The sequence below is a fragment of the Hipposideros armiger genome, unplaced genomic scaffold (genome assembly GCF_001890085.2).
Source record: "Hipposideros armiger isolate ML-2016 unplaced genomic scaffold, ASM189008v1 scaffold_132, whole genome shotgun sequence".
NCBI classification, from domain to species: Eukaryota; Metazoa; Chordata; class Mammalia; order Chiroptera; family Hipposideridae; genus Hipposideros; species Hipposideros armiger.
The window spans coordinates 2085583-2110732 of record NW_017731482.1 but is presented as its reverse complement, the minus strand read 5'-3'; the positions used below and the strand labels follow the sequence as shown (position 1 = coordinate 2110732).

General features: G+C 44.2%; 1 protein-coding gene and 1 non-coding gene across 2 annotated transcripts in view; both read left to right on the top strand.

The window, feature by feature from the left end:
* The window catches only part of XRRA1 (X-ray radiation resistance associated 1), a 54982-nt gene that overhangs the window by 8482 nt on the left and 21350 nt on the right, over nucleotides 1–25150 (top strand). Inside the window, exons 4-10 of the mRNA XM_019649361.1 lie at nucleotides 4430–4614; nucleotides 7825–7896; nucleotides 9175–9247; nucleotides 12084–12181; nucleotides 17126–17259; nucleotides 23341–23469; nucleotides 24121–24338. Of these exons, the coding sequence (XP_019504906.1) occupies nucleotides 4430–4614; nucleotides 7825–7896; nucleotides 9175–9247; nucleotides 12084–12181; nucleotides 17126–17259; nucleotides 23341–23469; nucleotides 24121–24338 (909 nt within the window). The remainder of the gene's footprint in view (nucleotides 1–4429; nucleotides 4615–7824; nucleotides 7897–9174; nucleotides 9248–12083; nucleotides 12182–17125; nucleotides 17260–23340; nucleotides 23470–24120; nucleotides 24339–25150) is intronic.
* Nucleotides 8214–8287, top strand: TRNAI-GAU (transfer RNA isoleucine (anticodon GAU)). The gene has a single exon. It is a non-coding gene; the product is annotated as a tRNA-Ile (tRNA).

Sequence of the window (25150 nt, the reverse complement as noted above, 5' to 3'; positions counted from 1 at the left end):
GTCATTTAGAATTGAAGGACAGATAAGGAGCTTCCCAGACAAGAAGCAGCTGAAGGAGTTCATCTCCACCAAACAAGTATTACAAGGAATCTTAGAGGGGCTTCTTTAAGACGGGAGTGGGGTTAAGGATGGATGAAAGGGGAAGGGATTAAGAAGTACAAATTAGTTGTTATATAGTAGTCATGGGGATGTAGGGTATAAGGTAAGGAATATAATCAACAAGATTGTAATAATTAGGTATGGTGCCAGATAGGTACTAGATCTATCAGGATGGTAGATGGGAATGGGGTTAAAGGTCTGGGTGAAAAAGGTGAAGGCATTAAGAAATATAAATTGAGGGCCGGCCAAGTGGCACATTGGTTAAGAGCTGGCTTGGGATGCCAGAGGTTCAGATCCCACATATGAGAGCCAGTGACGCTGCCCTCTACAGCTAAGATGCTGAACAACAGCTCATCTTGGAGCTGGGCTGCTGTGAATCGCCGGCCATGGCAGCGTAGGCTGCAGCCCCTGCTGCAGTGGGTTGCCATGGGCTACCTTGTGTAGCCAGTAGCCAGCAGCCAGCGTGAGCGGCGGTCCAGAAGCCAGCGACTGATCTGCCTCACCCAGGAAGAGCGCAATGATGGTGCCAACTTGGGCCAGTGAAGCAACGTCCTCCACAACTAGACTGAGGAACAAGACGACAGCAACTTGTCTGTTCCCCTTCCCCCAATTCCCCAGCGCTGTTCCCATCCCCTAATTCCCCAATAAAAATCTTTAAAAATATATATATAAATTGATAGTTAATACAGTACGGGGAATATAATCAACAATGTTGTAAAGATCATGTAAGGTGCCAGATGGGCACTGGACTTATCAGGGGGGTCACATCATAGACTGTGTAGATGCCTGAACAATTCGCTATACATCTGAATAGCTGAAGTAAAATAATACTGAATGTCACTATAACTAAATATATAGGTATATATATGTGTGTATATATATATATATATATATATATATATATATATAGTCACGGGATGTGGAGTACAACATAGGGAAGATAGTGGATGGTATTATAACAGCTTTATAAGATGTCAGAGGGGTAGTAGCTTGGGGGATGGGTTCTCACTTCATGAGGGGTTTAAATTTCTAACTATTACATTGCTTTGTACACCTGAAACTAATAAAAAAAATCACAGTAATAGTTTTTACAGGCAAGAAACTTCTATGGAAGCTGTATCAGTCAGGGTTCTCCAGAGAAATAGAACCAATAGAAAATATATACAGAGGGTGCCAAAATATATATATATATATATATATATATATGTATATATATATATATATACACACACACACATTTTAAGAAAGGAAAACTGTATTAAAATTGTAATAATATATACCAATGAAAAAAGATGAATACAAATCACGTTTGACTCTGCAATTATAAGAGGTGCTCAAAGTGGTTACTATCAGCATCCAGACACTTCTGATTATGGCGAACTACTGCTTGAGCAGCGTTGAGCAAAGTGTCTACTTGTATACATTTTTTGGCACCCCAGTGTGTGTGTATCTCCTACTGGTTCTGTTTCCATATACATACATGTGTATATATATATAGACCCACACACATATACAGAGGGTGCCAAAAAAATGTATACACATTTTAAGAAAATAAAAAACTATTAAAATTACATGGATAGTAACCACTTTTAATAATTTTATTTTAGTAATTGCAGAAGTCAAACATGACTTGTAGTCATCTTTTATTGGTATATATTGAGTATTACAATTTTAATACAGTTTTTCCCTTTCTTAAAATGTGTATATATTTTTGGCACCCTCTGTATATTACATATTTCAAGGAATTGACTTATAAAATGATTGGGGCTAGCAAGTCTAAAATCTATAAGGCAGACAGCCTGAAAACTCAGGGAAGAGCTGATGCTGCAGTCCTATGGCAAAATTCTTTTTCCTCTGGAAAACCTCAGTTTTTGCCTTTAAGGTCTTTCAGCTGATTGGATGAGGCCCATGCACATTATCAAGGATGGCCTCCTTTACTTAAAATCAACTGATTGTGTTAGCCACATCTACAAAATACCTTCACCTAGATTAGTACTTGATTGCATAACTACTTATAATAGTCTAGCCAATTGACACATAAAATTAACCATCCCAGATGCTAGAATTAATGGGTCAAAGTATGATGAGAAAGAAGATATTTGCATAGTCTCGCAGTATCTTTACTAATTACAAAGGGAAAAACAGCAGCTTCTCAGTAGAGAAACTAACCTGACACCATCTTACTAGAGGGATCAAAATTAACATCACCAGTAATAAGACATACTAACATCGTGTACCTCTGATATGATGTGCTGACAAAGGCACAGCATCACTTCTGTGGCAGTTTTTCCAAAGAGCAAAGCATTAATCTAATTATGGGAAATCATCAAACAAATTCAAATTGAGGGACATTTTACGAAATAATTGATGCTTTTCAAAAGTGTCAAGATCACACAAGAAAAAAGAAAGACTGAAGAGCTGTCACATATTGGAGGAGACTCAGGAGACATGACAGCAAAATGAAATATGAGATCCTGGATTGGATCCTAGAACAGAAAGAGGACATTAGTGAGAAAATTGGCAAAATTTGAAGAAGGGTTGTAGATTAGTTACTGATGTTATACCAGTGTTAATTTCTTGGTTTCAATCATCGTATTATGATTATATAAGATGTTAACATCTTAGGGGAACTGGATGAAAGTTGTACAGGAACTCTGTACTATTTTTGCAGCTTTTCTAGAAGTCTAAAATTACCTCAAAATGAAAAATTTGGGGTGGGGGGAAAAAAACCTTCCCATGGATACTGTTCCTTCTAAAAGCCTACCCCATTAAAACCCAATCTCCTTATTCTGGTCCTCAAGGCCTTTTATGATCTGACTCTGCTGACCTCCCAGCTTCATCTCTCTTCCCTCATGCTCATCTCCTGACACACCCTAGGCCCGCCTTTCTGCCTGTGTTGGGGGCTGTGGCACCTACTCAGACTGGAGTCTCTATGAGTCAGGGCTATTGGCATAGGACAAAGGACCATGCCCCAGATGGGGGCAGCCTTGGGAAATGGAGTGCCAGGAATGGCAGGCCCAGAGTAGGAATGGGAACTGGCTCACATCAGACATGGGGCAGGATGCGTCGCAGTGGTCAGGTGAGCCAGGGCAACCACCCCAGGCAGGGGTGGTGGGCTGCGCTGGTAGGGAGCCAGTGGTTAGAGGCACCAAGCTGGGTCCCACAGCTCTGTGCTGTTCTCCTGCGTGGTCCCAATCTTTCATACCTCTGGGTATCTGGGCTCTTCCCTCTGCCCAGGCTTCCTAGTCAACTTTCAAGTTATTAAATCTAGCTCATGCCCCAGGCTTCCCCTGTCTGGGCTTCCACAGCACCCCATATATTATTGAGCTCCTTTGAATCAGGGCCTCTATCTTATTCATCTCCATAGCCTCAGCTCCCAGCACAAAGTAGATGCTCAGGAAAAGTCTGAATGGATGATTGTGAGCGGGAGCTGTGGCTCAGGGTTCGTTCTGCCATTCATGCAGCAGCACCCATAGTGTGGTAAGGTCTGTGCAGGCCTTGGGAATACTGCCATGAATGCATCAAAGTCTGTGCTCTGCAGAGCTCCCACTCTAGAGGGCAAGAAAGACAATAAACAAGTGAACAAATAAAATAACTACAGATTGCAATGAATACCTTGCAGTATTCACTGGGCTGATGGAGAGAACAGATTCTAGAATGTTATCATGATTTTTGTTAGGTGAGTTTACTAGTTAACCTCATGTTCTTCTTTCTACTTATATACATTTTCTAGTTCTTTCTACAGTGAACTTGTATCATTGGGTTTTTTGTTTTTTTTAATGACAACTGTCCTATCATTTTCTTATCCTGAGCTTCTGATGCAATCTTTCCCCTAAAATGATGGGATCCAGGGTCAGGTCTGGGAAGATGGAGCCTGTTGAGCAGATGTCACACATTGAACTTTACCCAAGAGATGACGAATGGGAGAGTAACTAGCTGGCACAGGAGAGAATGATCAGCTCCGCTGAGGGGACAGTAAAGGCTTTGCAAGATAGGAAATACTTGATCTGGGGTCTTGAAGAACAATTCGAGTTTAGAGGCAAAAAAGTAGAGGAAGGAATTAGGCAAGCCATTCCACCTCTTTGAGTCTTAGCTTTTTCATCTGTGAAATGGGGGCCGTAACATGTCCTCACTGGATTTGGGGGCCAATTAATTGAGATAGGTATGGAGTCACCTCCTCCCTCCTGCCCCCCGCTGTCAGCAGTAGCACAGTATCAGGTGCATATTAGGTAATAGTTTTGGTTTTAGTATTACAGATAAATATTCTGTAAGTGCCACTAGTTGTGGCTTTGAACAAGTTTGCTCCTCACTGTTCTGATCTTCTCTACAGGCCGAGGACACTGGTTAGTGGCTCGGAAAAGTAACCTCAAGAAGAAGCCCAAGGGTGTGGTTGAGGTACCAACGAAAGGTCAGGAAAGCCAGAAGAAGATTTCTTTTGAGGTCAGAGGGAAGAAAAGGTTTCAATTGGAAAACCAAGTGGACACTCCTGGACACGTGCTGGACCGGGCTTTTCTGGTGAGAGTAAATGCATCCTGGAATGGCTGGCAACATTCGCTGATGGCTGTCCTGGCTGCTCCACTCTGGTACAGCTGCCCCCAACCCACCCCAAAGTATTAGAGTGATCTTAGCAAATTGAGTACAGCCAAGATGATGAAGGGACACAAAGCTTTCTTTACGCGTAAGGCTTTCTTTGCATCCACCTTGTGAGATAGGTATTATCCCTGTTATGTTGTTACCATTGTGCGCATGGGAAAACTGAGGCCCTGAAGGTTAATTTGCCTTGGCCAAGGTCCCATGGTTAGTAATTAGAACTCTGGTCTACTCAAAATTAGAATTCTAGTCTACTGACTCCAAAGCCTGTGCCTTTATATTATATCAGATAAAAATCCTTAATTGAGTTGGGGAGGCAAAGGAGTGAGTCAGGGGGAACAGTAAGTGGAAAATCCCACTCCAGCACCTAGTAGAGTATAGAGATTATTATGCTACACTGGGGAGATCTTTCTAGGAGCAGGGGGGGGTTGAGGCCCTCCCACACTCCACACAACCTTTGTCCTATGGGTATAGTGTCTAGCTGAAGGCCTGGGGAGCTGACCAGATACTTGCAGTGCCTGGGGCATGCTTTCCAAAGAGGACTGGAGTGGCTGTGTTGGAGACTAGACAGGTAATTTCACATCTGCTCTATGTAATGCCTCAGTGGCTTTGCAAAGAAAGACACATTTTGTAAGCCAATATTAATGTGCAGTCCAGTTCTCGTAGCTCCCTAGCAAGAACTCTCTGGCAGCCTACTTTGTTCCCAGGCTTGGTTGTGGTTCCCAAGAGATGGATTTCTGCACAGATCAGATGTTAAAAGAGAGCTTTGAGGAGGCAGCTGGTTGCGTCTCACCTCAAGTGGTGAGGTGTAAGCGTTTTGCAGAGCTCTGTGGAATTTCTTTCATGATTATGTCCACTTCTCACTGGGGGTGAGGAGGACTGAAACAGCCGCACTGAGGAGGGGTGGAAACGCTTCCCATCGTGAACTTCTTTCTCCCGTTGTTTCCAGCAACATACACATTCCACATTCATTGAGACGGCTTGTCATCCTTGTTACCACTTTGGAAAGCAGAAGCAACAAAGGTGTTTTTCAGAGTCATAGGATACCTACCCACCTTTTAGACAGTTCTGCTTTCACTGGCACCTCATCTTGACCTACTGCACCAATCCCCTCACTCCAAGTCCCAAAAATGTACCTCTTTCCTAGTGTTTACTATACTGTCTCTATAATGGCACCATTTTCTTCCCAGTCACCACGCCGGTAACCTGGGATTATCTTTGCCTCTCCCTCACTGCCCCTGCCCCCAGCATTACCAAGCTCCGGCACTTTTATTAAACAGTCAAATCTGTATTCTTTTCCTCATCTCCACTACCACCATCCTAATCTGAGCCACCATAATCTTTTATTGGACTAATTCAGTAACACCCTAACTAGTTTAAACCAACCAGGATGCTTTTATTTCACATAAAAAAGAAGCCAGAGACACTGTTATTCCACAATAGGTTAATTGACTGGTTTAACATCTTCCAAGGCCCAGGTTCCTCCATCTTTCTGCTCTTACATCCCTAGCATGTTAACTTGTCATCTTGGGCTCATGGCCTTCATGGTCCCAAGACAGCTACAGCAACTCTGGTCATCACGTATAAAGGATAACATCCAAAGGAAGGAAGGGGATTGTCACTGTCTTTTATCTATTTTTAAAAGAAAGAAAAAGCTTCCCAAAACTGGCCTCTTACCCCCAGCAGTCAGTGTTTCATTGGCCAGATCTAGATCACATGTCCTAACAGTCATTGGGTAGGGGAATGTGACCTCCATGATTGGATTAGACAAGTCAAGACTTATCGCTTGGAGTTGGGACTTAAGGACACATCTACTCAGAGAAATGTGAGTAACACTGGGGCTCTTTAACAAGGAAGAAGTAGAGAAGTGGCTCTAGGGAAGGTAATTAACAAGGTGTTGTATATGGTCTTTCGCCTTCCACTCCCGTCTTCTCATCCTTCCTAGGTGTATCAGACATAGCAGTTTTTATAAAATTGATATTGGACCCCTGCCAATAAACCTCCGACAGCTTTCCATTGACTGTAGCATAAAGTCCACACTCCTTTACAAAGCCAACATGGACCCGAATAATCTAATGACTGTCTCCCTAGTCTTATCTTGTTTTTCATCCTCTCTAAAGCACCTTGCTTTTCCCTGCCTTGAAAACTTTCATAATCTCTGCCACCCACTTTCATGGAACCAACTCCTACTTAGCTCTTAGGTCTCAGCTGAAATATTACTTCCTGAAGTAAATATTTTCTCACTTCCAGACTGGGGTTATTGCCTGCCATAGCGTCTTGAATTTCTCCTTTACAATGTTTATCACATTATAAATACTTGCTTGCTACTTTGCTTTCATGCAGTTGTAAGTTCTATGCAGGCCTGGAATATTTTTGTCTTTTCTTCATTATCTTTCCAATGCATGGGTCTATGTCTAAACATAATACGTACCATAAATAAATGATAGCAGGAAAACAATGAGATTTGGTTAAACAGAAACAGAAGCTCCAAAGCTGAGATTCTTCCAACTTTTTAACTATATGGGGCCACATGTCAAGAGAGCACAGAGTTTAGTGATGACAGATTTAGATTCAAATCCATGATCTGTCACTTACTGTAGGATCTAGGCAAGGCGCATTATCTCTCTCGGCCTCGTTTTTCTCATTTAAAAAGGGAGGTAATCAAACTTATGTCAAAGGATTTAGTTAAAATTAGAAGTTTGTTGATATATTTAGCATAATACATGACCCAAACAAAGTAGTACTTAGTAAATATTTGGTGAATGAATGAGTGGATGAATGAATGGATGAATGAACAAAGGAACAAATTATGGCAAATGTATGAGATTGGTAAAGCCCCAGAAACACAGATTTTTTAAGAGGCAGATAGAGGAAGTGGAGACCAGAAAAGACATAGAAGGAACAGAGAAGAAGGAATCCTAAGAACCCCATAAAGTCAATGTGACTGATCCCAACTTACAGATGGGAAACCGAGATGTGGAATTGCTGAGACGGCAGCTCGGTAACTCCCAAGCCCACGCTCTTTTCACCGTACCAGGCAGGCCGCCTTCTTCCACAGGGAGTCATTTGCTGTCTTGGCCAATTAGATAAACTTTGCTGGGGCCTTGAGAGCTGACTCTCTGCACTGTGTTCCAGCTGAAGTACCATTGCGTGAAGAAGCCGTCCGACCTGTGCAATGTTAACGTGAGCGGCCTGAAGTTTTCCAAGGTAAGGCCAGCCAGCAGAGACGTGATTGGGGTGAGCCAGACCTGAGGTGGCTCCTGGCTATGTGTCCATTGGACTTCCACATTCCCTGGAGAATGGGAATCTGGTCACAAGGGAGTGGGAGGATCAGACAAGGACTCATCAGGTGGAAACAACATTTAGACACAATCTCTTGCTCTAAATTTGGTGTTACCGTTGCCCCATTTGAGGTAAATGAAAGGAAATAGGCTTATGGAAGTGGGTTTGAATTTGCCATAGAATTTTGTTAGGGTATGATTCATTATGTGACAGAGTTCCCCTTAAAAAGCCAACAGGAGGGTGACCAGTTAGCTCAGTTGGTTAGAGCGTGGTGCTGATAACACCAAGGTTGCTGGTTCGATCCCTGCATGGGCCACTGTGAGCTGTGCTCTCCCTAAAAGAGTCAACTACGGCATTGTAGCATGAAAGCAATGTGTAACCAATGACCATGGCTGTTCCCCAATAAAAAAATTTTTAAAATAAAAATAAAAAAGCCAATAGGAGGAATTGCTGTCAGGTTTCATTGCCAGGAGTGGTAATGGTTCTCCCAAGATGCTGGTTTGTTCCTAACTTACACTGTGACTCATGTAATGAGGCATGTTTACTTCTTTGCATTGGCTAACAGGTAGCTTGGAGCCAAATGTGTGGCCTACCATTAACCACTGTATATACAGGATATTATGACATATATTTTTGGTTTATAGGCTTCCCATGGCATATGAAGAGAGATTGCTTGTTTCACTATCGAGCACTGAAAATGAATTAACTAGAGCTACACATATCAACACAAATAAACCTCAAAAGAGCTATGTGTATCAACAAGTAAATATCAGAAACATAGTGAGAAAGGCAGGTTGCAGAACGATATCTACAGAATGATTGCATTTAATGTAAAGTTTTAAAACATGCAAATAATACTATATATGGTTATGGGTACACATATATATAATACAAGTATAAAACAGGTATGAGAATGATAATCACCAAGTCAGGATGGCTATTGTCTGTGGGAGAAAGGGAGAAGAATGCAACTGGGGAGGGACATGTTGGAGGTGGGGGGTCAACTCTCTGAAATGTTTTATTTCTTTAAAGAAATTTAAAGTTGGTCCGAAGGCTGTGGGTTATTGTTAAGCTGATTAAAGAAATTTAAGGCAAAGGCAGCAAAATATCCAGACCTATTAAAGCTGGATAATGGTTACAGGGGTCTTCAGAGTGTTGTTCACTATACTTTTCTGAACATTCTTTCGAAATGCCTTCCCACAGGCTAAGGAAAATGACTTCAAGCATTTTCATTCTGTGATTTACATCAATGCCTCAGAAAACCAGCTGCCTCTAGGTGAGCTTTTTCTTCCTGAACACTATCTTCTGCCTCTTGGCCAGCACAGCCGGTCACTCGTGTTGGAACTTGCCTGTCAGCCCATCCACGACTGGCTGTGCATCCTTTTTTGGAGAGCAATAAGCTGGGTGCTGGAGAACACAGACCTGGAGAACACAGACCTGGATTTTAGCCCAGAGCGGACACTACCTACTTAGAACATTACTCTGTGAGCTGCTGCTTCTCTACCTGCAAATGGAGATAATTCCCTTTGTTTTGTCCTCCCCAAGGCAAGATGTCTGGTAGGCTCAGGTGAGCTAGGTATATAAAGATGTTTTTAAGCCCAGAGAGCTCCTATTGGAGCATAAAGCCTTCTTGTTTATTCAGCAAATCCACAGCGACCCCTGCTGGGTATCAGGACTGTGTGAATGCTTGGCTTATAGAGATGAATGTGTCCAGTTCCTATTGTGGTGAGTCAGTTTGGTGGGAGAGACAGGCTCAGACACAGTTACTGCAGAATTCGGTAAGTGCAATCAGTGATGGAGGGAATCAGAAAACGCTATGCAAGAGTATAAGCATGACATCAACTCAGGCCAGAGTGTCAGGAGAAACTTCTGAGAAGAGGAGAACCTAAGCTGAGACCTAAAAAGTGAATAGGAGAGACTCAGGAATCAGAAGGCCAGGAGGCATTTCAGTCTGACAGAGCAGATGTGGGAGGGCAGTGCCCCATCCAGGTCCCTGAAGAGGCTTGGTGTGTTTGCAAGGGATGCAGGTCGGAGAGACTGGAGACTACAAGGGTTGGCAGGGACTAGATTATCAAGGGCCCTCAGTGACTTGAACTCAGTCCCACAGGCAAAGAGAGCCCTGGGAGGCTTTTAAACAGAGAGGTTCAGGGGTGGCTGCGAGGAGGGTGAATTAGAAGAAGACAGAGGCCAGGAAACCTGGGAGATGGTTTTATTTTTCCAGGGAGGAGAGATGAGGCCTGAACCAGGGCCATGGCAATAGGGGTAAAAGGAATAGAGAGAGAAACAGGAGACTTAGCAATAACAGGACTTGGTGCCTAATACACATGTGGATAGCAAAGGGGATTCACTGAGACGGACAGCACTAGCGGAGAGGCGGCTGTGGGGAGGAACAGAATGAGTTCAGTTTGAATGCGTTGAGTTGGAGGGGTGTTTTAAAAGAAGCATGTGACAAAGTCCCTGACCCTAAGGAAACAGTATGGTCTGTCAGAAACATGGGCTTGAAATACAAAAGCCAACAGGCCTATGAAAAGATGCTCCGCCTCACTAATCATTAAAACAGCATTAAAATACTATTTTATACCTATCAAATAATGGGCAAAAACGAGGACCAATGACAGTTGGCATTGGTAGGGAAATGGATCCTCTCATGTTCAGTTGGCAGAAGTGTGATAAATTAGTGCGACATCTTTGGAAGGCAATTTGACACTGTCTCTTGAAATAGTCATTGCCCTTAATCTCGTTGCTCCACTTCTAGGAATTTATTCTACAGAAACACACTTGTACAAGGATGTTCATTGGAAACATCCTAAAATATCCACCAAGAAGCCTTTTTATTGGGCTCTACTGAACATTCTGATTCACAAGCCCACCATAGGCCACACTTAACACCAGGTTCACTTAGAAGGCACTCAGTAATCCCACACAGCATGCCAGCCCACAGCACCAGCAGTTCCTATTCAGTGAAGCCCTCAAAGCATTTCATGTAGCAGTCCGTGCAGCCATCCGGGAGCCATTTCCTGTGGCCCCCAGCTCGGGTCCAAGACAACAAGACTCTCATTGGGTGAATGCAGCAGCCACTCTGGCTTAGAAACCTCCTCCCCCACAGGAGCAAAGAGCCATTGTAACACTCCATAGACATAGCTCCTGGAGTTCCTGCAAAGCACATGTCCAGTTATATAGGAGGTCATCACACACAGGGAAGCCCAGAGCTATGGTGCCTCCTTCAGATGTTTCTTGTTCGTTTATAGTTTCTCCTAGTCCAGCTGTGATTTACCAATCTGGGGTCATTTTTACCACAGCAATATTACCTAGTAACATAGTTACCATACCATTTGTTCCAGGTTACCAGAGGAACAGGGCTAGGAAGTTAACCCAAGGTCCAGTCATTATGCAGAAGGGAAAAAGTGCCTTTACCTTTTATCTAGAGAGCCTAAAAGCCACCAATAGGGGAATGGTTAAATATGTCTATACTATAGAACATAATTCAGACATTCGACAGAGCTATATGTTTTGAGATAGAACAATCTTTAAGTCATATTGTTAAGGGGAAAAAAGCAAGTCACAGTACAACGTGAATGGTATGATTCCCCATTTTTATAAAAAGAAGCATGTGTGTGTTTCCGTATACTCATAAGAGAAAGAAAAGTCTGGAGTATATATATATATATATATATATATATATATATATATATATATATGGGATTTTCAGTAATTATCTCTGGGTGTTGAGATTAAATGGAACTATTATTTTTCAGGTTTTTTTTTGTTTTTTTTTTACTTTTTGGGGCATGTGTTACTTTTATAATCAGAAATTATTATTTTTATTATATTTTATTATAAATGTTTAAATGGGCTTTGGAGTTAGACAGACTTATATTCAGTTCTTGGCTAGCAAATCACTTAGCCTAGCTGAGCCTGGAACCCTCAGCAGTAGAATGAAAGTAGTAAGCCCTATTTTTCAGGGCTGTTAGAGATTTAGAGGCCATGTGTGTAAATCACCTTACACAGTGCCTGGCCTAACCCAGTGGGAGCCCAGTAAATGACTACTGCTAATACCTTTTAAGTCCTTCACAAGCTACAGAGTCTGTCTTTCTCCTTATATATCCCTATAGAGGCATTTCACACGTTTCCAGCCTTAAAGGAACTGGAGCTCGCATTTAATGGCATCGAAACTGTCTACGTGAAATATGGAGACTTTAAGTTCTTGGAAGTAAGTTGGAGGTAGGGAGTTTTTGGTGCCTACCTGTTTCCTTGTTAGTAATGGGTGTAGAGGTCTCTCTCTACTGCTTATAACTATTGGGAAGAGCCTGTCTGGGCCCTTACCAGGGCCAGACCCTTGCTTTAGGGGAGTCCTCTGGGGAGGGTGGTTGGTGGTGGTGGCAGTGGCAGCAGTGGCAAATAGATGAGAATATATTATACCCATGGCCGTGGTGCATGATTGTGGGAAATAAATGCCAAAAAAGTCTGTAAAGAAAAGTGAATTTCGGAGCAGCCGGTTAGCTCAAGTGGTTAGAGCACAGCCTCATAACTCCAAGGTTGCCGCTTCGATTCCCACATGGGCCAAGAAGCTGTGCCCTCCACAACTAGATTGAAGACAACTACTTGACTTGGAGCTAATGGTTTCTGGAAAAACATGCTGTTCCCCAGTAAAATTTCTAAAAAAAAAAAAAAAAGAAAGAAAAAGAAAAGTGAGTTTCAACAGAGTATTATAGGAAGGAGAGTTTAAGGGGTGATCTGGGTCCAGTGGAGGTTCAGGAGACATGGTGGTTAAGTGCTAGGCATAGCAGATTGGAGCAGCTGAACTAGAGCATTATGGACTGATTCCAGAGACCCATTGTGGCCTGAGGGAGCCAGATTGGTTCCAATGGGCTTGGATAAGGCAGGTTATAGGCCTAGTTTAGAGGCCCAGAGATGAGTGTGAAATAAAATAGGGCTCCTATGAGTTCTGCAGCATACACAGCTGTTCTCCAAACGCCAGATTCAAAAATACAGAAAAATCTGTTTGCGTTCTTGGCTTTCTCCTAAATTAAATTTCCCAGAGTAATGGATTTTCTATGTATATTCTCATACTTCAAGTTATTCACTTCTTCCACTTCCATGAAAACTTTAGAACTACTTTTCAAAAAGAAACAGAGCTTTTGTAACCATCTGAGAGTCTATATATATACTTGGAGAGTAGAGAACAACAGAGCTGGAGCAAGGTGTGGGGCTGGAAGTCGGGTCAGGCTCACTCACTGAATAATGGACCCTTCCCCCACACAAGTAGTACAAGTGTTTATAGTACAAGTGTTTCCGATTCAAACATCAGCAAAATGTCTGCATGTCATTAACCTTCGGGTTGATCCCAAGGAGTTGGTCACTTAAATAATTTAATCTGCAAACATCAGTGGTCAGCCATTCTTCACAAAAGCCTCACCTAACCTGGTATTGCCAGAGAGAAAGTTGATGTCTTTTATAAGCCAAAGTTTTAAAAAATTTTAACTGTTTAGGATGGCAGTCTTTCTAAAATGGAGTATATATCCTTGCATTCTTATAGCATGCTATACTGAATGTAATGGTACCTTCTCTCTGTGGTTTCAAGTTACATTGAAGATAACAGGGATTTCTATGATTTGAAACAGGAGTTGTCCTCATACTAGTGCAGGAAGCTTAGCTCCTGAAAGTCCAGTAAAACAGAAAGAGTAAATTTACAACTGATGCAATTTTGTGCTATGTTAAAAACATTTTGTACTAGATGTTGGTATAGATAGTGGGAAACAGGTTCCAGATGCTCTAGAGATACAGGGAGCCATTACCCTGACCTATAGGTCTGGGAGCTTCTTACAAACTTCCATTTATTCATTATTTTACTTTTTAAAAAGTAGTTATCGAGCTCCTGTGTGTCGTGTATCTTGTGGTGCCATGCATCTTGTCTTCCTCACCCTACCATTTCAAACCCCTATTTCAAGTGCCAGTGGGCCATGGGGAGGGGACATGACTTCAGGCTCTGACCCCACAGCTGACTTGCTTGGATCCACTGGTTCATCATGATTGACTTCTTGGAGGCGCTACTTCATCTTTTGCTAGCTTCTGATGAAAATTATTTATCCAGCAAACCCAGCCCCACCCAAGGGAATTTATTTACATAATAAAGCAGACCAAAGTCACAATGTAGAATGAGAAGAGCAAATAGTTTGGCCAATCATTTGTTTTCACCTCTCTGTGATTTGCAAGAGCTCTCCAAGAAAAAGAATAAACCTGTCAAACGTCCCGAATTTGCAGCTCACAGAAATGAATACTTTGATGTATGATAAAATGTGATGTGACTTAGCAGACACAGTAGCCAGGTTGGGAATCTTCTGCCCTTGTTTGCCAGAAAGGCTGCCACCCAGCGTAGAACTCTTCAGGAGTCAAGTTAGAAGAATTTAACTTTGCTATGATTTGATTCTCTGCAACCAGGTCTAAAAAAGGATCCGCTGGAGCCCTGCCCTGAGAGTCTGGAGACCTTGTTTCTAGGCTTGGTCCTGCCACTACTGTGGCATATCTGCTTGGCCAAATAACTCACCCTCTCTGGGACTTAAGTTTCCCCCTCTGTCAATTCTGGGCCCACCATGAAATTCTGTGACCTGTGATTCTGAGGCTGTTTATTTCTTTGAGCTGCCCTTCATTCTGTGGAAAGCAAATTTGGACCTAACATTAAATAGCCAAAGCTTCTAGAACAAGGGTCAGCAAACTTTTTCTGCAAGAGGCCAGACAGTAAAGATTTTAGGCTCTGCGATCCCTATGGTCTTACCTAATCAACTCTGCTGCTGTAGGACAGCAGCCATAGATGATACGTCAACATATGAGCAGGGTTGTGTTCCAATAAAACTTCACATAATTTTCACATAATGTTATTTTTCTTTTGATTTTTCTCAACCATTTAAAAATCATTCTTAGCTCACAGGCCAAACCAAATAGGCGGCAGGTTGGATTTGGCTCACAGGCCTTCGTTTGCCAGCCCCTGAACTAGAAACAAGGGTGAATGGAGACTGAGACACAGTAGAGTGTCATGACAGATGAACCTGGAGAGGTCACAGAAGGAAGACTGTGGAGAGCCTTGAAGTCTTGCTAAGGAATTTGAACCCTACCCTATGGATAATAGGGATCCATTGAAGGGTTTGGAGCTGAGGAGTAATTGGATCAGAACTGTATTTTAGAAAAACCACTATGGCTGCTGTATGAAAAATGGGTTGGAGGGAACAAGTGTGAGAGATAGTAAGGAAGTAAAAGCCATTGTCTGTTGACTGCCGATGTGTAGGTATGAGGGAGAGGATTTTCCCCACCTTCCTTACCTGTGCTTATCTGAGCTGGCTTTCCAGGTCTTCCTCCTCGAAGGCTTCTCTCTTTGCCCCTGCCAAGTGGGATCACCCCTTTGTGTGAACTCTCAGAACTTGGAATATGCTGCTGGCATCATGAACGTGGAGCTCGTTAGGTGCTTGGTGCCTGTCATGGCCTGTCCAGCCTTATCAAGGTTTCTCTGATAACATGGACTCTAGTCATCTCCAGACCATTTGCAGTTCCCAGAACAAGAAAGGCTGCCTCCTGCCTCCTGGCTTTTTTACATGCCACTTGCTGCACTGCATGTCTTGTTGCTCTTAATAATTTGGTGAATACTGACTAGTCTCTGAGGACAGCTCAAGCTCTGGGAAGCCCGCCTGGACCCGGCAGAGATGACCATTCCTTCCTTTGTGCCCCCAGTTGGTCTGTGCTCAGACATCTATCCCAGCAGCATTGCTCTTTAACAGACACATATATGTATCTAGCTGCTTAACTAGGCTGTGCACTTTCAGAAGGCAGGGACCGGTTCAAAGTAAGCCTTCAGTATGGGGGCCTTCAATGAAGGGATGGTGATGATGATGATGATGACAGCCATAAGCATTTCCTAGTACCAGATTCCATGCTAAAGAGAAAGGCTTTAACTACATAGTTCCTCATAAGAGCCCATTATTATTTTCACTTTACAGATAAGGAAGCTCAGGTTAGGTCATTTGCCCAAGATCACGCCATTAGCCAGGTCTACAGAGCGCACTGATTATTAGTAATTACTACAGTGGAGTCAGACCAAACCTGGTCCTCCCCTGGCAGTGACCTGCAGTCAGTTGTGTGTATATCTGACTGACCATGTGACACTTAAGTGGCCAACCAAAGACCTTGCTCCTGCACCAGCTGGATAAGATGCTGAAACTGGCCCCATTCAACAGGCTTCAGTGAGTCTTGTAGGTGGAAGGGAAGTGGACTTGTACATAAGAGCTGAAGTGAATGTCTAGAGAGGCTCAGAAGAGAGAGAACAAAGACTGGGCTAACATCATTTATCCCAATTGCCTTTGTCTTTGCAGAGAGAAACTGTTTCCTGACTGTCCCCCTGATCCCAGTCAACTATCTCATTAATCTAGGTGGTCATTTGGAAGGTGGTGGTTGATGGGGTGACGGTTTGGGTCATTGTCCTCATAAGCCAGTTCTTTTCAGATGATTTTTTTCTTTTATGTGTGCCTACTATGTGCCAGATCCTAAGCAAGGTTATAAAGATACAGAGATATAGCGGCATAGCCCTTGACCTCAGAGTTTATGGTCTAGTCTACCAATGTGTGCAGGACTCTGCTAGGCCCATCCATGTACCAATATTCCTGTTCCTCAGACACATATCCAGCTTTCACAGATACCTGGCCAACTCCCAGAAAGACCCCCAGAGCAATCTAGATAAAGCATCTCAAAGTCAGTGGAGGAAGAGATTCCATCTGGCTGGAGAATTACGAAAGGTTTTATAAGGAGGCAGCTTTTGAGCTGGTCTTTTGGGGCTTGGATTGAGACACATGGAGAAAGGGCATTTCTGGTTGAGTGAAAAGCTCAAGCAAATATCTTTAGGTGGGGTGAGACAAAGAATGGGGAGAAGTCACTTTGGCCAGCACCAAAAGATAAACTAAGGTTTGCAGTGAGAGCTGAGGCTGGCAGATAGGTTGGTGACTGATTCTGGATTAAATGTTAATCCAGAGAACCAGAAGGGTTTTAGCCTCTGGGGGATAGGGGTCTCCTGGAAAGTAAAAAAAGAAAAAAGTAGCTAGCTCCTACCTCATGTATGAACATCATTGTCATGTATAGTGTTTCTGTTCCCCCATCTTTTGTCTTTGCACCGTAGTTCCTGGACCTTTCCTTCAACAGCCTGACTGCAGAGGCCATCTGTGACCTGGGGATTCTGCCAAAGCTCCGTGTCCTGCTCCTCACAGGCAACGAGCTCACCTCCTTGCCACCAAACTTGGCTGTCGCAGAGCAGTAAGTCCTACATCCCAGACTCCGTCCCACGTTTTTCCTGGTGAACCTTTGTCTGGGTGCAAGTATCCAAGGAAATAGTCCACTGTATCTTAGAAGTTCGGTAAAGACAGGCTGAGTGCTCAAAGCAGGGAGAATGCCACGTATCAAGGCTCCCAGAAAAGGCAGCCATGGGAGCAGGGCCCCCAAAGGATGGGGAGGCCTCAGATGGGTGTCCCATACTCCTCTGTGGTATTAGGAGAGACACAAAGGGCTGGCTAGTCACTTTCCCTGCCTGTGACTGGTCACTGGTTAGTTGTGGATATTGCTCTCACCAGACTATTTCCCTTCACGAATCCTCTAAATAAGCTTTGCATATTCCCATTCTGCACATCTGCTGAGGCCATGCCTTCTGGCCCGAATGTACTAGTCCTTCTTCTCCTAATAACAGTAACACATATGTGGTGCTTACTATGTGCCAGACACTGTTTTCAGCACTTGACACCTATTAACTCATCAACAATCCTATGAGGTAGGTGTCCTATTATCCAATTTTATAGACAAGGAAATTGAGGCACAGATAGGTTAAATAACTCACCCAGAGTTACAAAGCTAGTAAGTGGCAGAGCCAAGATTTGAACCAAGTCCACCTGACTCCGGAGACCACACTTACGACCATTACATTCTCCTTTATTTTATTTTATTTTTTAAGATTTTATTGGGGAATTGGGGGAGGGAAACAGTGTTGGGGAATCGGGGAAGGGAAACAGACAAGTTGCTGTCCTTTTGTTCTTCAGTCTAGTTGTGGAGGACGTTGCTTCACTGGCCCAGGTTGGCATTATCATTGCGCTCTTCCCGGGTGAGGCAGATCGGTCGCCGGCGACTAGACGGCCACTCATGGCAGCTCTTGGCAGCTCACACAGGGTGCCAGCCACTCTTGATAGCTTTACGGCAGCCCACTGCAGCCCCACTGCAGCCTCCGCCATTGCTGGTGATTCATGGCAGCCCAGCTCCAGGTGGAGCTGTTGTTCACCATCTTAGCTGTAGAGGGTGCAGCATCACTGGCCCATGTGGGATCTGAACCGGGGCCCTGCTGCTCAGAGCTGGGGTCCCAAGCCAATTCCTAACCAACGAGCCACTCAGCCGGCCCTACATTCTCTTTTTATGTAGATTCTGTACATATTCCAAGGGCTAGCTCAGACCCTCCTCCTTTCTCTATCAGAAGCCTTCCCATATTAACCATTTTTAAGTGTACAGTTTAATGGCATTATGCACATTCAAATTGTTGTGCAACCATCATCCCCATCCCTCTCCTGAACTCTTTTAACCTTGCAGAAATTCCATTAACTTTGACTAATGGACATGACACTTCTGAGAAGAGCACCACACAATTCCCTGGATTTTAAACATACTCCATTTTGCCCTCAAAGTATAACAGTAATCATATCTACTGTTGATAATCAGTGTCAATCACCCAGGCAACATAGTAAACCCTTCTTTTCCTGCCTATTGGTTCAGTGGATGAGAAACCCACATGGGCAGCAGCAAACACAACTTCCAGCTAAGTGGAACTATTCTTGTGTCCCCTGGAAAAGCATTGTTTCTTAGGAAACTAAGACCTCTAACTCAGAAGAGCTCGAAGTTGCAGGAATGAGAAGCAAAAATGCTGCAAGTAGATTGTGAGGTATACTCATAATTGTAAGAAGAGCTGCTCTCATTTTCATTCATTAATTCCTAGACCCTTTGTTTTGGCTGTGAGACTTTCAGCCTCTCTGCCACTACTGGAGTCAGCACACAGCTCTAGGGAAAAAGTAGCCCCAAATATTGCATGAACCCCTGTGCATATCTTCTTCCAAATCTTGCCCCCTCCCTATTTTTTACAGCTGGTTAGTTCCCAGATACCTTAAAGAAGATTGTTTTTTATGTATATATTTTGTCTGGATTTTCTCATCTACATTCGGGGGAAAGTTGACCCACATTATTTAGTCTGCAATACCATAAATCTTCCCATTTATTTTGGTCAGGTGCCTAGGGGTACTCAGTATGGAACCATTTTAAACTAAACTAAACTAGCTTGATATTTTCTGAATCACTCTGATGATACAAATTTGGGCTACAGTTTTGTGAGAGGACCAGTCTATCTCCCCACTCCCCTTGTCTGTTCACTTCAAGGCAGCCTTTCCCTGGCTGTGGATGAGGGGAATGGGTGTAGTTCTGGTTCACTCACTCCTGAGGGTGCGTCTCCTTAGGATCCCAGATTCATGTAGGGGATCTTCAATTACGTGCCCCTTCTTCTGTTTCAACAAGATCAGCATAAGCCTTGGAGGCAAAAGTGGCTTCAAGGGCTCAGTTTCTGTCTCTGGAGTTTTAGATTTTGGCTTACTACTACTCCCTTACTCTCTTCATGTCTCCTACATGTTTTTAAATGATAGATCTTTTTTGTTTTTATATTTTATTCATTATTCTAGTTGTTTTCAGTGGAAAGTCTTGTTACATAAAGTTAAGGCAAGTTTCCACCACTCTGTACTTCTGTGTCTTTACATATAAGATAGGGAAAATAAATGTACTCCAACTTACATCCGTATCAACTGAAATAACTGTGCTTTGAAAGCTGGGAGGTTCCAGACAAATATCACTGTCATTTTCTTCTCACTCACCTGTCCACACGCATCTGTGGATCCCTCATCTTTGCTAACCTCTTAAATGCTGGTGGTCCCAGTTCTCCTCTCTCAACCCACTGTTTCTCTTAATCTTTTTTTTTAAGATTTTTATTGGGGAATTGGGGGGATGGGAACAATGCTGGGGAATTGGGGGAAGGGGAACAGACAAGTTGCTCTTGTTTTGTTCTTCAGTCTAGTTGTGGAGGACGTTGCTTCACTGGCCCAAGTTGGCACCGTCATTGCACTCTTCCCGGGCGAGGCACATCAGTCACCGGCTTCTGGGCGGCCGCTCACTGTGGCTGCTGGACGCTCACGCTGGCTGCTGGCTACACACGGTAGCCCATGGCAACCCACTGCCACAGGGGCTGCAGCCTACGCTGTTGCCGGTGACTCCTGGCAGCTCCAGGTTGAGCTGTTGTTCAGCATCTTAGCTGTGGAGGGCAGTGTCACTGGCCCTCATATGTGGGATCCGAACTGGGGCCCTCTTGCGTCCCAAGCCAGCTCTTAACCATCGCGCCACTCGGCCGGCCCTCTCTTAATCTTTATACTCCTTCTTAGTGGTCTCATTCCCTCCCAAGTCTTAATTCTTTCTCTACCTCACTTCTATCTTCTGAGCTACAAGCCCACACCGCCTGCTTATCATACCAAACCCATCACACACATGCCCGGGCCAATATCTCCTCCTCCTGTGTCCCTGGCCTCAGTGGTGATCACTGCTCTCCATCCACTGTGCCGTCGTCCAGGCTAGAGACCCGAGCACCAGCCTGAATTCTCCCCTCCTTCACCCCACACGTCCATTCAGTCACTTAAAAGGCAAAGCACTGTAACTTGCCACGAGAGGCAGGACGGAGCCAGCTTCTCTGTATGGGGTATAAGAGGAATTTTTTGAAGGCTTATTACGCAGCTGTTTTATATTTCGCTGGAGTAAAATAAAGATTGGCCAATGAATTATAAATCAACAGAGCTGCTGTGCACCCTCCTATAACTGCTTTCAGGTAGAAATTAAAAATTCAGTGTATGAAAGTCGGTCCTTTCAGGATGAGGAAAAGAGCCATCTGTGACCTTGAAATACCAAGAACAAGGGCCTTTTTCCTTCCCTGTTGAGTGTCCCTGGAACCATACCTGTTCCCAGCTCTGGGTATAGTTTCCTGCTAACTGTATCTGAAACCACATATGACCTGGGGGTTTTTAGTCAGAACTGTCATGGTTGGAATCTACCAAAGTCCATCAGTATTAGAGTAACAGTGAAGGAAAACATTTACTAGGAGGACATTGGGGAATCCCACAGCCACCTGAGCATTACAGAGGCACCCGGAAGTCCTGGCTCTCAGCTTCCACATCTGCTCCTGTCTGTGACTCGCCTCAGTTTTCTTTACAGGTGAGCTGCCGTGTCTCTCTGGGCCCCAAGATGGGAAACATGACTGCCCAGAGCTTCTAAATATAGTATAGCTTCAGTCACAAAGAGATGATTTTTCTCCCTGCCCCTCTCCCTCTCTCACGTTGGTTAAGAGCACAGTCAATTCCCTCTCCATTCTTCATGGTTTAGCTTAAGCATTGCCTCTCCGGGGTCCTCCCCACCAGAGTGGGCGACTCTCACCACTTCTCACCTGTGTGCAGTGTGTCCCCCTCCTCCACAAGACTGTAAACAATTCGAGGAGAGGGATATATTCTTTTTCTCCCTGTATTCCCAGTACCTGGCTCCATAAATGTCTTGTTAAAGAAATTCATGGGCCGGCTGAGTGGCGCGTTGGTTAAGAGCTGGTTTCGGAAGCCAGAAGACCCTGGTTCGGATCCCACATATGAGGGCCTGTGACACTGCCCTCCACAGCTAAGATGCTGAACGGTAGGCTCAACCTGGAGCTGGGCTGCCATGAGTTGCCGGCGATGGCGTAGGCTGCAGCCCCTGCTGCAGTGGGTTGCCATGGGTAGCCAGCAGCCAGCGTGAGCGGCCAGCAGCCACAGTGAGTGGCTGTCCAGAAGCCGACGACTGATCTGCCTTGCCCGGGAAAAGCACAATGATGGTGCCAACTTGGGCCAGTGAAGCAACGTCCTCCACAACTAGACTGAAGAACAAAAGGACAGCAACCTGTCTGTTCCCCTTCCCCGATTCCCCAGCACTGTTCCCATCCCTCAATTCTCCAAATAAAAAAAAAAATCTTTAAACAAACAAACAAAAAAGAAATTCATGAGTATGAATGGATGACTATATACCCTCTCTAAATTCACCTCTGAAATATTCCTGACTTTAGGTATACTGTTAGTCCTTTCGAACTTTTGAACTCACTGTCTATCTTCATCAAGCTCTCTCTGGCCCAGCAACAGCTACCATTCCGTATCCCCACCTTTTAATCCACATGGAGCTGGAAGATGTGATGTGAGAGGTGGGTGCTGCAGAAAAGGGCCTGGGGTTTTGAGTCAAGTCTGAGCTCCCACTGTCTAGCTATAAGACATTAGGCGAGTCACTCTGAGTTTCCTCATCTGAAAAGGAGGTAACACCTGTCCCCTCAGTGCTGTTCTGAGATGACCCATATAAAATACCTAATGCAATTCCAGGAATTCGGTAGGCTCTGAAGAAGTGTTACTTTCCCTTCCTCTTGTTTGTGGTTTATATGTATCTCTATGTATTTGTGACTGGATGTGTGTGTTTGTGTATGTATTTGGGCATGTGGAGGGGATGGAGTTGGAGGGAGGAATGGAAACATGATTTGAGTCATCTACCTTTGCGTACTTAAAAAGAATTACCTAGGCCTTATCCACCTGGGGACAAAAATGAGGTCAAGTTAATGGTAGTATCTAAAATGCCACCATTTCCTGCCCCACATGTGTGACTCAGGACCTCAGACTGTTGAATCCCATTCTCAGGTGTTGGGAACCCTCAAAGAGTTGAATTTGAAAAGAGACTTTCAGTTCCTCTCTGATGTGTGTATTTTATGAAGTCACTTTAGAGGACAGCCCCACTGCAGCTGGCCTCCCTTACATCACTCGGGGGCAGAGCTGTGGCCCATGCCAAGGGCATTGTCTCCAGGTGCTCCTGTGGTTACCAGTCCTTGGGGTGACACAGCATACCTAGGAGTCTGCCCTGACCCCAAAATGTACAGCATTCTTCCTGCAGAGTGCTTTCCCCCCAGTTCAGTCCATGCCTCATTCACTCTGGTATTTTCCATGAGCACTGCTAGTGCCCCCCCGCCATCCTGCCCCAACCCAGTCTCACTGAGTCTGTCAGTGAATGTGTGCAGCCCCTCTCCATACAGAAGACTGTATATATGAGTGGGGTTGTGGAAGGGGTCGTTCGGGAAAAGATCTACATCTCCTGGTCCCTTCTGCACTAGAGAAGTTCCCAAACTGGTTACACCACTTGGCTCATGCCTTATCCTCCATTTCTTCCTGGGGATGGTGGAGCTTATCCCCTGCCCTTGCTCTGCACCCAAGATCTTTGTCCTCACAGGGAGGCATCTATAACATCGCTGACAAGCAAGAGGTACGTCCTGAGGTTCCCAGCCCTGGAGACACTGATGCTCGATGACAACAAACTCTCCAACCCCAGTTGCTTTGCCAGTCTAGCCGGGCTCAGGAGGTAAAGCCACAGCCCGTCTCCGCAGGGCCCTCTATAACCCCCAGCCCTGCCCACACCCTGGGTGTGCGCTGGGTGCCCAGGTTTAAATTCCAGTTCTATCACTTATCTCTGCTGTGTGGCCATGGGTGAATCATTTCTCCCCTCTGAGCTTTAGCTCAGCCGTAAGAGCAGAGCATCAGTAAGGACATTTCTGATTGTGTGGCTTAGAAGCAGCAAAGAGAAAGGAGGGTAGGAGGAGACAGGATCCTGACGCTGAGAGAGGAGACAGGAAAAAAAGACCCAGAATCAGAAAGTTAAGTTTAACCACTATTTGGTTAAAGTAATGAAAATGCTGGCACTTACATGGTTAAGCTTTAGATCCCTAGAAAATTTACTTTGGCTTTAGCTACCACTTACTGAATACTATTTTGTGCCAGGCCATTTTCATTGTCGCCTTTAATCTTCACAAGAACCTTGAAAGGTTAATAAATATTATCCCCACTTTAGAGTTAAGAATATTGAGGCCCAGGGAAGGTAAGTCACTGGCTCAAGGTCACACAAGAGGAATAAGAGCCCAAGACTGATTCCATGTTCCTTCCCTAAAGTGGCTTGCTAAATGTCCCTAACGTGTAATTATTTCTGTGATTCTGTATTCACCTTCCTTAACTGAAGATTGAAGAAGTTAAGCCTGGACCAAAACAGGATTTTCCGAATCCCGTACCTACAGCAGGTTCAGCCTCACGAGGGGTCGGAGGATTGGGCTGGAGACCTGGGGAGTCCTCGGAAAGGGTCCCAATCCACACTGCAGCCCAAGTCATGGATGTGTGAGTCCTCAGAGGAGCAACCAGATTATACTGTACTGCCCATGAAAAAGGATGTTGATAGGACAGGTGAGTGATGCCCCTTGTTCCAGAGCCTCTAACCCCAGGGTGGGAATAAGCTTCTGCGGGTTTATTCTGAAAGTCTGTGGCTCTCTGGGGAGGAGCTGCATGTAAGCTGCTGGGGAGGCGGAGTCTCACATGAATTACTTCAGTGACTTCCTAACTGGTTCTCAGTGAAGATGCTTTTAAAGTCAAGTTTTTCAAATCTCAAATAGTAAGACACTCTGAGGTAAGGCTTCCAGAGATGGTTAATTCTGGGGTTCATTAATGTTCTCCAAGGACTCAGGTTCTTCCCATCCTCTTTTCTGCCATCCTTGGCCCACTTGCTTTTCCTTGTAGGCTGGATCCCATTGAAGTCGCAAGGTGGCCACCTAAAGGGCCAAGAATCACAGGCAGGGTTTCATAACCCAAAAGCTCTTTCATACATGAGTTTATTTCTGGATTATATATTCTGCTCCACTGATCTAGTTATCCATTACTGTGCCAATACCACTGGGGTTTTTTTTTTAAACATTCATTTTAAATTGAGAAATAACTTACATAGAGTAAAATGTAGAAATATTGTGTAGAGCTTGAACTTTTACACATATAAACTTTTTTAACCATCACTCGTATTACAATATAGAACACTTCCAGCATTCCATGTGGTACCCTCCCAGTCAGTACCTCCTCCAAGAATAACCACCATTCTGACTACTATCACCATAGATGGGTTTTGCCTGATTTGAAATTCATGTACGGTTGATCCTTGAACAGCATGGGTTGTGGCTTAAAGAACAAAAATTTATTTTCTCACAGTTCTGGAGACTAGATAACCAAGA